The 12,726-nt window shown below is 43.5% G+C and overlaps 1 protein-coding gene across 1 annotated transcript in view; it reads right to left on the reverse strand.

Moving 5' to 3' along the window:
* Window positions 1–788: 788 nt before the first annotated feature.
* The window catches only part of DDX10 (DEAD-box helicase 10), a 794,248-nt gene continuing 782,310 nt past the window's right edge, over window positions 789–12,726 (reverse strand). The window contains exon 18 of the mRNA XM_069202312.1: window positions 789–4,096. Within this exon, the coding sequence (XP_069058413.1) occupies window positions 3,892–4,096 (205 nt within the window). The 3' untranslated portion in view covers window positions 789–3,891. The remainder of the gene's footprint in view (window positions 4,097–12,726) is intronic.

Raw genomic sequence — 12,726 nt, forward strand, 5'->3', positions numbered from 1 at the left:
AGCACAAGCAAATGTGCATGTGTAGATTAGCTCGTGTGAAAATATGTTGAGAGTTTAGAAGTTCACTTTCCCTTTAACCACTTTTTTCTCAACCTTAGAGGAAGTTTTACTTCTGCCCTTTTCAGGAGTAACTTTCCAACCTTTCTCAGTTTTGGAAAAGATTAGAGAAGAGCTTGGGAAACCCCATAAAACAGGCAAGATAGTAGGTTTGCACAGACTCAAAATGGCATTCCAACCCTGGAACTTTTGCTTACCGTTGCCTCCAGCCCAAGTACGTAGATCTGCAGAAAGATGGCAAAATAAGGAAATTGCAAGTATTCAAGCCCTACTATAGTATTAGCCCTGGCATAATCAGAGAGACTATTATCAGAGCTCTTACATAATGAGACTGCTGCCATAATGTGTTGCCACTCTACATGGCACTAAAGGGACAAGTAGCTTTTTCCAGGACAAGTAGATTTATGAAGGAACATGTCATATAGACAAGTAGATAGTTTATTAAATTCCACACCTCGACATTAGTCATACTTGTCTTTGATAGTAACAGACATACAATATAATAAGAATAGTCATCGTCAGCACAGTATTCTTTCTTCTTAAAACATTTCCACATCACCCCACAACATGCAGGACATTCACAGATAATTATGCTTTACTGTTGAAGGCTTCTCTCGAGTTGTGATGCACACACTCACTTCTGCCCCAAAGTCCAGTATCTATGTTATTACCTTATCCTATAGGCCGTTATTGGAGCTCAGTAAACAAAAAGAGCAAGTAAGGTATTTGCAAAAAAACAATTTACAAAATGTTTATTCTCTATTTCATGAAATATTTAAAATCAAATTGCATGGATGCATAGCCACAGATCTGTGCTTTCAAACTTTCTGCAATATCATGCCTTTATCAATAACACAATAAATGATGGGTAATTTGCACATGAATTAATTACAAATGTTTCTAAAAAATGATTTTATGTTTTTATAAATTATACCAAATTATCCCACTCCAGATTCTTCAAACTCTCATTATATTTGAGCATATTTTATACTCCGGTTTCACAGTTAACAAAACTATACCTTTTTGAATAAACAACAACAAATGATTTTAACTCAAACTATGGTACATTCTACTTCATAGATTACTGGTATATGCCACGAAGTGACCAAGTCAGAAACTCTTAAAAACACTCTATGCTTAAAATACATCCTATATGTTACAAAATTGCGAAGAGCTGCTACAATGTTTTCAAATAAAAAGATTACAAACATATGCTATTTAATTTAACACAAATGTCAATTCCATAAAGTAATCTTTTACACTTTCAAAACAGTTTTCAAGAAAGCGATTTCCAAGCTATCTTCAAAATCTATGCCTAATACCTACAGGTGGAATTCTGGCCTATGCCTTGCATGCCACACGTTTTAATCTCTTTAGTAAATAACATGACGAGTGTGATAAACTTCAAGATGCCTGCAAGTAAAGTCCCCAGACAATGAAACATGATGATATGTTACTATTAAAGAAGCCAACAGCAGACCCCAACCCAAATTTGGGTCAACTAGCTGGCGTAAAACTGCATCTCTACTAGAAACGTCCAGTACTCATACAGGACTCTGGGGCCATACTATAAAAAGGGTGCACTTCCCAGGTCTACGCTGTTGTGCACCAGCCCCAATCAGAGGCAGCACATCCTACTGAAAGCAATGTGCTGCCCCTAGGGCAGCTGTGAACTTGCACCTGCCCTACAGGAGTGGCAGGAGTAGACCAGGGTAATGCTCCCTATTACAATGAATACGCTGCACCCACGGCGGATGAGAGCTTGCCGAAGGACAGCGCATTCGTGAAACACAGAGCAGTTGTTTGAAAGCAGAAGCTCAGTCTTTCTCGAGCAACCTTCACTTCAAAAGGGGACAGAAACCGTCCTGATGGCGACTGCAGCCGCCTAAAGGGGTTGTATAGTGGGTCCATGGGACCACACTTACCCCTTCCAAAGGGCTGTCCTCTGGGGGCGTCCTGACTCAGTGCCACCTGTTTGTGGTGCACCTCCTGATAGTCTCTTTGTCTGCATCCATAATATTGCGTAGGCGTAGAGCCAAAGTATTTCCCTCCTTTGTATGGGGCCAGGTTCCCAAGGAAATGTGGAAATGTCTTCTTAAAATAGTGCTGAAGCTGCCTGTATTACAGAAGGTGCCACACAAGCATCTGCAATCCTTTCTGTAACACCATAGTAGTCGCACATCCCTTTTGTGTCCCTTGGGCATTTCATGTAATATGATTCCTGATGTCACTTCAGCAGACAGAAATACAATGGCAAGTCTCTGAGAACACTGGGTGCCAAATTGTGGAAAAACCCTGAATGAAACACTTGGAACAGAGTCTAACTTTCTACAGTTCAGAAATATTAAAACCAAACTTTATGAAATCTTTTGACTGACATTTTCTCTCGAAGGCTATGGATGATCATGATAGGCCAGCTACCTACTTTGTAACTAATTTGCTATGTTATTTTCTTCTTTCAAAATGATCACAAGATTACAACCGGTGCTCCATAAAACATCCGAGTAATTAAATTAACGAACCTGTATATGCTTTAATTATTTCTGATTGGGTGCAAGCACTCTTCTATTGAAATCGACAATAATTTTCAGCAGCCCTTCGAAGATTGTTATATGAGTAGACATTTCTCTTGATTAATCTGTTTGCACAACCGGGGACCCCAAAAAATAATTTTCGCATCATATTCTACTCAGAGATGTATTTATTCATTTTTATAGGTGAACTTTATCCCACTGGATGATAGAGCACTTTAGAGGAGACATGTGGTTGCAAGGATAAACATGTGCTCATCAACATACTATACGCTCAATGATCAGACATTGATGACTATCACTGAGGCAGGTATCCGAGGTATTATATACATTAGTGTGTGCAGCATCAGCACTTCCTTCAGGCAGAGAGCAGCAGGCTATGGTAGAGGTTTAGAGTGCGGTCAGTACCAGCAGGTCAGAAGGATAAAGGATGGTTTATGTGATTTTGTAAGGTCTGACAGTTTTTTAAGTGGTATTTAGCGCTATGTTACAGGCAGAACATGATTCTTGATGCAGGCTCAAATGCCAACATAAGGAAGGGTTCCAGAAAAACATTCTGGAATGGAGCTGATAACACAGCTCACGCGTGGAACCAGGCAGAGTGTTAAAGTAAAAAGGCACAAAATATCATCAGACTGCAGAAAATGTACGATTCAAAAGGTCAGGATGCCTGGTGTCTCTACATATTACTGCTTGAAGATGATGACATGGAAAAAGGATGCATTGATAATTTTGCTTTGTCCGCAAATCACAATACAATTAACGCATCAAATGACTCCAAAACATTCGGCTTTATATTAGACAAACAATGACATGGAAAAGTCACCATGAAAAGCACAAGCAGACCAGATGCATAACTACTGTACAGTATGTTTATTGTGTGGTGATCCAAAATTGTACACGTCAGTGTTAAGCTAACACATTAGTCACATTTCCAAACTCTTGAAAGTAAATGTCATATTAAATGATGAACATGATAGGTTAAAAAAGTTGGGGGGAGGGGCAAGTTTTACATTTTCAGATTCTTCATAATTGTGCTTGTTGAAAGTACTCAGTGACGTGATGTTTCCGCTCAGAACCTTCCAGGTAAATACCTGACATCAGGAGACCACGCACAGATAAAGGGGGGAGATATCACTGCGCGCGTGTTCTCTGGAGGCAGTTTTGAGGCAGGTCCACTGTGTATGGCGCTCATTTATCTACGTCCACCGCTGCCCACCTGCAATATGACGCCACATTGATTTTTGAAGGCTGTTGCCCTAACAGCCAAGATGACCTAGAAAAAAATGTGAAGGGGAAATAATTAGCTTCTGCCGGCGAGCAGGTGCAGCACCAGCTCTTCATCTTCGGCCAGGGAGAGGCCTGTGTCTAGCGGCGCCGCGGACTCCTCGGGGCCGCGCTTGGCCTTTTTCTTTCTAATTTTCGAAGGTGTTTCCTCCCCTTCCGCTCCGCCGCCGCCGATGCCCAGGGTTCTTTTCCGCTTCGCCGTCTTTTTCACAAGCTCGTTGCTGAAAGAAAATGGCGCACTTTGTCACAGGGGTAGATCAAGCAAGCAGCCAGTCACTACTTAGGTGATGTTACAGCAGCCATTAATGCAAAACAAAGCACATTCCAGAAAGCAATGTCTAACCAGCCACAATGGGCAACTACGTCGGCTCACTTTAAAAGCTCTGGTTCTGAGGGCATATCAGCGCATTTATTGATTACAGTGTACACGGAAATCAATACGGATTGTATTCATCTCGTCCTCTTTTCACAGGTACAAAGGAACGTTAACCGAGCCAATCTGCTTTACCGGGGGCAGCACAGCTATTTCCGATGACTGCACTGCTCTAGGGACCACCAACGTCTGAACCTAATATTAATTATTGCCGACCGCAGTCATTCAAGAAGCAAACATAGAATGACGTTTTTGCGGGCAATTACCTCAACGGGGTTAATAATAGGGCATACCAGTTTTTTTTATACCCTCGTGGATTCCTAAATCGCGATGCTCGGGTTCTACTGTCACTGGAATGCCTTTGATACCATGTGTTATATCATCTTAGAAGTATTAGCATGTACTTACTTTGATATGCAGGATTAGGACACAGACCATAGTTCGTTTCGGGTTACAAGTTGTAAATATGATAGAGCATTTCTGGTGTGTTAACAGAGGGTGTGTAATTAATCGATAACTACATACGGTTTGGAGTTTAGTGAGTATGGAGTGAAAAAAGCTCACAGTTAAAGGGATTTGTTCATTAGAAATAAACAGGAGTGTTTCTAATCGAATATTCGGTTTACTGCAGCGTGCAGTTTGTCGGATTAAAAAAAAAAACATTACACAAACAACACACTAACTGAATGTAGCATACGCACTATCGAAGGCAGGAGGCCGAACTGTTCCACGCTCTCCCCTGACCCCTCCACTCCCTACATGGCTGTCCTTCAATTGCTGTGTACTTCTGCAGCTGCAAAGATGCATGCACTGTCCTTTTCACGTTGGACCTGTCCTTCGATAAGGTGCACAGTTTTTCCTGGTCACACTTCACTCCCATCTACATTCCAAACAGAAACCATTTGCTAAGCCTTGCTGAATGAGTCAATCTCAGGCTTACCGTGAGTTGCTAAAGGCTTGAAACCTGTCTTCACAAGTGAACTCTCCCTACGCATCTATTTTTATTAATTCTCCTTATTTCGATACCCAGAACACATATTTATTTGACCTCCCTTCACCTTTAGCCCGAGTGTTTTCCAATCAAGCTTCACATTTTTTGACGATCGGAGCCAAGACTCCTGAACATGTGATTCACTATTGTGAGTATAGTGACCCTTGCACACTAATCCTTCTAAACCTCTGAGCTCCATGTAACATTATGGACCGCAACTCAATTCAACATTATGAACCACAACGCTCAGCTCTCCTCAATCATTTGGCAAGTTATTTATTGTTTTCTTACATACAGAAAGTATGCGGTCCAAATCGTTTTGTTTACTGCGACCGGTCTTTAATGTCCTCAGTTAACTTGTACACAGACAAGCCTCTTGGCCTCATTTGAGATCAGGCGAGATGTAGTCGCGAAATATTACACTGCATAAAATAAAAAGAAAATTCAAACAATATGAGGCCCAGATAATTTAACTTGCTTTGATCAGCCTGAGTTGTATCGGCGTGATCTGATTTGCCATGAAAAGCACAGCGAGCCGCACTGGCCTTAGGACAGTGAGAGCTTCTATTTTTTTTTTCTATTTCTTTTTACTTAGCTCCCTAAAAGTATACAGATCTTGATCTAATCTGTCCTTGCTGAAGCATCAGGATGCAGAGGCTGCAGGACTGTTTGACCTTATTCCAGATTCTTTTCTCTTATGTCCCAGCTTTTGATGAGAAAACTTAATGTGCCTTTTGTTAGCTCCTCAGCTGTCGCTCAGCAAGAAGTTTATTCGTTCTTCATCATTATCGACTATGAATTTGACAGTCTAACCTGAGTGAGCAGTTTAGGAGAAAGTGGGGAGGTTTTTGTTTTGATCACAGGAAGGAGTGACTAAAGATGCTGGATTCCTTTTCTCTAGAAGAGCTCTCGGAGGAAGTGCACCCTTCTGGCTAGCACGTGAAGTCTTCCTTACCTGAAGGTGATAAGGTTTTCTACACAGGACTGAGCTTGTTTTGAGGGACTGAAGAGGACAACTTGACCTGCTAGGCAGAAGTTATCTAGAACTGTAAGTTTTTTTCTGTTTGTAGTTTAACAAACTGCTTGCTGAAGGTCATGATTATCTTTTTATTTGACATTAGCTTTAGGTCAGGATTATTCAGTGGTAGGACTAGGCTTGAGACGTTTGATTCTGACAAAGATACCTTGAAGAACTTCCAGACTGCAGCCATATTTGATAATGGAGGTTGAAAGTTTGTGAATAGAAACCATGGGGGTGAAGTAGCAGCAGGACGAGATGGTGCTTGGAAATTGTCCTTGGACCTTTCTGAACTATGGAGTGGCATGGAGTAGTCCTGTCAATTCTGGAAGAATCAACCATGGAGAGGGATTAATTTGGGTCATGTTATTGAGGATACCCCTTTCTCTTGATGGGTGATGTCCTGCATTCCAGCCAGCAACAAAGTCGCTTCACCATTGGCAGGAGTATGTTGTTACAAGACATCCTGCAGATTATTTGTCTTGGAGGGAGCCTCTAACCAAGAAAAGCGGGTATGTTTAAAGGTGGTGTTGGGTGAGGGGTTGGAGGCTGTGGCACAATACAGGAGAATGAGCATACTACCTCCTTTTGTGGGAAAATGTGAGCACGTTCCACCCCCCCCCCGATGCTCAGATTTACTAAAGCCTCTATGGGAGGGGATGCCATGTCCAACCTCATCGCCCCCCTTGCCATCAACTCCCTCCACCACTTCCGACTAGGCGATCTCAATTTCCACTTTAATGACCCCAACAACACCAACTCCACTTCCCTCACAGAGAACCTCAGCAACATTGGCCTCACCCAAATGGTCACCAAACTCACGCACAAAGCCAGACATACACTGGATGCCATCTTCACTTCTAGCAACAGAATTAATTTCACCCACGTGACTGAACCCACCTGGACCAAACACATCATCGTTCACTTTACCATCTCCAATTCCCAACACACCATCTCCAAGCACCTCTGCACCCTACACTGAAGCTAGGGCAAGGTAACTGAGACCCTATGGACACAGGCCCTAGGCACTGCACAACCCGAGGCCACATCAGACCTGACCCAGGCCATCCAAAACGATGCCACCTGGATCACCAAATCTGCCGACATTCGCTCAGCTGAAACCAGGTAAAACCAACAACACCACCACACCTCAAAGCCAGCGAGATGGTACACTTTGGAGCTCAGCTACTCCAAACGCGACTGCCACAGACTCAAGAAAATATGGTGCATGACCAAGTACCCCTCTGACAGAGCTGTCTACAAGGCAGCCCCAAACACCTACCACCACCCACATGAAGGCAGCAAAAAGAGCAGCAATCATCGCCTGCATTGACACCGCAGCCACCCACACAAAAGAAATCTTTAGAGTCATCAAGGAATTCTCTAAACCAATAGCCACAGACACCACCATCTACCCATCCCAGGAACTCTGCGACATCCTCTCAGACTACTTACACAGCAAGATCACCACTAAATACAACAATTTCGACCCCCAACCCTCCATCTCCAGCCTAGACAACATCTCTAAAGCAGTGAACACCAGCCACGATAACCTCCTGGTCTCCAATTACCACACAGACCACCACAGCCATCATCTCATCCATTCATTCCGGGGCACCCATCGACCCCTGCCCCCACGGCTTTTCAACCTCGGTGTCAACACTATTAGCACAGAATCCTCTCCCTCCCTCGGCTTAACCCTGTTCAACATTCACATGATCCCCCTCGCAGACATCGTCAGATACTACGGACTCAATATATTCTCCTATGCCAAAACACTCAATTAATCCTCTCACTCACCGAAGACCCCCAAAACGCCAAAGCCAACTTATGCAACGCCATGACCAACACAGCAACATGGATGACAAACAGCTGCCTCAAAACACAGATAAAACGGAAGTCCTGATCTTTGGGAAGAACACCTCCGTATGGGACCACAGCTGGTGGCCAGCAGAACTCAGACCAATGCCCTCTCCATCAGACCACGCACAAAACCTCTGCATCTTCCTCGACTGCCAACTATCCAAGAATCGATAAGTAAACTGAGTCGACTCCTCCTGCTTCTACATCCGCTGTATGCTCCGCCGAATCTTCAAATCAATCCCTACCAGACAGCAGAAAGACAGTCAAGCACGCCCTGGTCACCAGCCGCCTCAGTTATGGCAACACTTTCTATGCCGGAGTGTCCTCTCAGCTACTTAAAAGACTCCAGACTCTAAAGGACACCGCAGCCAGACTCATCCTCAAACCCGACCCCCTCTATCCCCCCCCCCCCACCAAGTGCTCAAGAATCACCCCACACCTCAGGAATGTCCACTGGCTCCCTGTCCAGAAGAGATGCCAATACACAATCATCACACTCGCATACAAGGCTCTCCACAACCTAGGGTCGTCCCACATCAACCATCAACTGAGTTTCCACGTCCCAGCAAGACAAGTACTCTCTGCCTCGCTAAACCTCGCACACACCCCGCATCCATTGCAGCCGCAGCAGAGGCTACTCCTTCTCATACACAGCAGCTAAGTCCAGGAACGGCCTGCCCCTCCACCTCCAAACAGCTCCCTCCCTGGCAGACTTCAGAAGAAGTCTCAAGATGTAGCTTTTTTACGGAGACAAAACACCATCAGCGCCCAGATACCCTTAGGGGTGATAGTACTGTACTTTACAAATGTTATGGTTGATTGACTGATTGAAGTGACCTCCATGGTGGAAGGATTGCAGTAAAGCGATCTGGTCATATTTAGTAAGACCAAGAAGAACTGACCCACAGGGAGGAAGGTCTTACTTGGACCTACTGAAAGAAAGCATTGCTTGCAGGACTGACTGATGAGCCATTTCGAGGGATAGTACTTGAGGATACCCCACTATGTTTTCATTAGTTCACCCTTTCTTCCACACAGTCGCGTTCCACATGTGGTTCTGTCTTTCTTTACAGCTGTGTAGCAACTTTTCATCTATCCCTGGTATAACTGCCCCTATCAATTGGTACCAAACCTTTATCCATGGCAGCATTTTTATGTTAGCCCCCTTCCCTAATGAAGTCTCGGGGGCGAACCAGCCCCAACGGATGCACAGTGCATTTTCCTTTTTCAGTGAGGAGGGACCCAGGTGGGGTTAGCACCCAGAATCAACCCAAAATGACTGCTTACTACGTTGTTCGACCTTTTTGGTTTCCCAGAAGCTGTTTGAGTGGTATTAAAAATGTCTGTATTACAAAAAACATACCAAGCTATATAAAACAAGGAGGTATTTAAGAGCTGAGAAAGCAATACACTTTATGCAAGTTTAAAAGGCAATATTCTACTCTCCCCCACTTTCTCTTGGATTGAATTCTTTTTTTTGGAACACAATTAGAGTCAGGGACGATCATTTCAAAATAAAAAAACTAGACAGGTGATCTATTAAACTGAATGTGCAAGCAAAATTCATTTTAAGAAATATGTACGAAATTGGCACTCTTTAACTATATCAAAGCAAATACTGTGCATTGTGGAGAAGCCATGAAGCTGATCCACGTGTACTTAAAATATACACATTGCTGTGAGAAAGAAATACTGTTTGACATGACTGAAAGGGGTCATGACGCTGGGAAGCTATTAACCGCCAGAAGGACATATCTTCCCATAAATGTCAATCAAAATCAGCTCAAAATTGTTTAATAATGTTTATAGACCTTGGTAGTGTAAGGAAAAAAGTCCTCACTCTGTCCCAACAGCACCCTAGAGTGGAGCTCCGAAGCAATTAATATTTCAGTCAAAGACTGGATCTGACACAGCCAACAAATGAGTATGAAATGGAAAAATAAATGCAAAAATGAAATGATTCGTACTGCATATAGCTTGATTTTTCACTTTACTCAAAATATCAGATTTGTCATTTTTTCAGTAACACGATTTTTGTTCAAAATAGGATACTTAACCCAAGAGGCCAAAGCAATAATAATCACAAACTTCGGTAAAGTCAGTGCTCTAATTTGAGCCGGTGCCTGCAAATTGGGCAAATCTGTACCATTTTTTGGGGACGGGAACTTATTTTAAACCATCAGTCTTTGACCCAGAAAAATATGGGCAAAGGGAGAAAAGTGGGAAACGAGAAGAAAGGGAGAGACAGTTGCAAACGCGGGGATGAAAACGAACCTGCAAGAAATAAAGGGGAAGGAAGAGTTCTTGGTGGAAGAAGCATGAGGTAAAATCAAGATTATGCAGCCTTAGTATTTAGCAACCCGGGCAGCGGCGCCAGAGGGCTTCTGACAAAATGTGGGCCCTAGCACTTCTTCTTTTACAATTTAATTAATGAAGAGTTTTTTTTTTATTTTGAAGGTTTTCGAAAATATACTATTTTTTAGGAAAATAAAACATTAGCCAACAAGCGTTCTTGTGAGCGTTCATTAAGCAAGCGCATATTTTTATTTGAAACATTTCTAGACTACGGAGGAAGGTAAGTCACTCGGGTGCCATGGCATCTCCCGCGCTTTGAAACAACGCTTGCACCGTTTCGGTACCACTACCGTGTCTCAATGATGACATGTGCCCTAGCGAGAGTAAGGAACAGGAGCCCCTTTGCCAGGTTCAGCAGGAAAAAACAACTTAATTTGGGCTGCAGTGGGCCCTTCAAACTCCTGGGACCCAGTGCCACAGCAATATCGATAGCTAAGCTTATGATTATTTACGCAATAAGTGAAAATTCAATTATTGGAATGTGCTACATAAATAATCAATCCTATAATTTGCATATCTTTCACACCTCAAACTTTACATTTGTGGGGCTGCGTTGTGGGTTGAAAGGGCACCAACACAAGCACTTCAGACCTTGTTGCAGCCCTCAGCAACACAAGGCACTAAATTCAACGGGAGAGCCGAAACAGGGTCCTGGCTTGGCCCTTGGGACCAAACCACGAGCCGATCCTTCACAAGACTGGAGACGTCTGCTACTTTCACTTTCGTATTCGGTATTTAATAAAAAAAATCCAACTTCTGCTCTCAAGAACACACATTCATGCCTAAACAGTGACACCGCAGCTTACGTTTGTCATTTCCTTTGCAGCTTGCTTTTCTTTCACCAGGCAGCATAAAGTAAGGGGGAGAGATGGGAAAGAGGGGAGAGAGAGAGCTGTGGTCTGGCCCGTCCTTCCATTGGGTCTCACAGAGGAACCACAGCTGCCCCCCCCCCCCCCCCCAGCCCGAGCCTGCCATGGCTTACCCACCTCTATGCACTAGTATCCAGCAGACAAGTACATCCGGAGCCACTGGATAATGGTGTGCCAAGGCACGATCTAAACCACAAAGACTGCAGTAAGTCTGTTGTATGCTATGGTTGGCACTACCCACCTCTAGCCAAGCAAGTGTGCTCCTGTTGGCATTAAATCCAAGACAAGGCAGGCAACCAGACTAGGCAAACTTGCTCCGGCTATTAACTAATCGGACACGACTGGAGCACTGCAAGAAAAAATAAGTGGCAGGGATGAGCTGTACTAAAGAAAAACCCGTGGCATGATGCCTGCAGCACCAACACCACCATTCTTTGCAGGTCATGCACGAGGGCATGTTGAAATCTTATCAGTTGAGAACACTTTGGAACCACTGATAAAATGTTTATTACAGCGTTTATAGCTGGTCTTAAAAAGTGCTCTCCCGTGATGCTTGGTTACCTCAGAAAAAATGCACGGTCTTCGAAAAATTAAAGCTTCTCATTGTTGGCTGCTCTCACTATGTGGTTCATGCGCTTAGCATCCCTGAGTTCCTTCGCGTGCGAGAGTCACTAAAAACAAAAAAGGTGTGCTGTGACTCTTCTTATTCTCAAAAATTAGGAGAAAAGCGCCAGCATTGCTAACATTTGCACTATAGATGCAAAGCCTTACAATTCGCAAAATACAAGTACGGGTTGACACTGTGTGGCAGCTTCCCAACTCCATCTTACACAGCGCAAGGGGAGAGAACAACATTTTTGTCTATTTACTAAAGTCAGATATACAATGGACGTCCTTCTCCTACAGTGCTTCCCCATATCAACAACTGACTCAAGTTAACAGTGCTGTTAATAAAAACGAAGTTAATTTATTGTCCTAAATGTAATTAATAGTATATCCCTTTTGGTTGTTCTCCCTATTGAACAAGATTCTTACCTTTGATCGCGCTATTTCTGGTAGATACTCTATCAAACTGCAGATGCCTCACCTAAGAACACTCCCAAGAGGTTAGGCTAGACCCAGACAGCTTCGAATAGCAATACTCTACTTGCTGCTGGGTGGCGTTGTGTGGTTCTGTGTTAACTTCACACCACCCTAGAAGTGAGGGAGCAGACCCGAATAGAAGCACCAGCCCCGCAGAATGGCATTAGTTTATTTATCTTCCAATGCTCTCAAACGCAGAGCATGAACAACTGATAGTACCAATGTGCAGATTTCTAATTTGGGACCTTTTCATGTTCTAAAAGGAGGCCACTCCACAGAATAGGCAGCTGGGAGGAATC

Source organism: Pleurodeles waltl, chromosome 8 (genome assembly GCF_031143425.1).
Source record: "Pleurodeles waltl isolate 20211129_DDA chromosome 8, aPleWal1.hap1.20221129, whole genome shotgun sequence".
NCBI classification, from domain to species: domain Eukaryota; kingdom Metazoa; phylum Chordata; class Amphibia; order Caudata; family Salamandridae; genus Pleurodeles; species Pleurodeles waltl.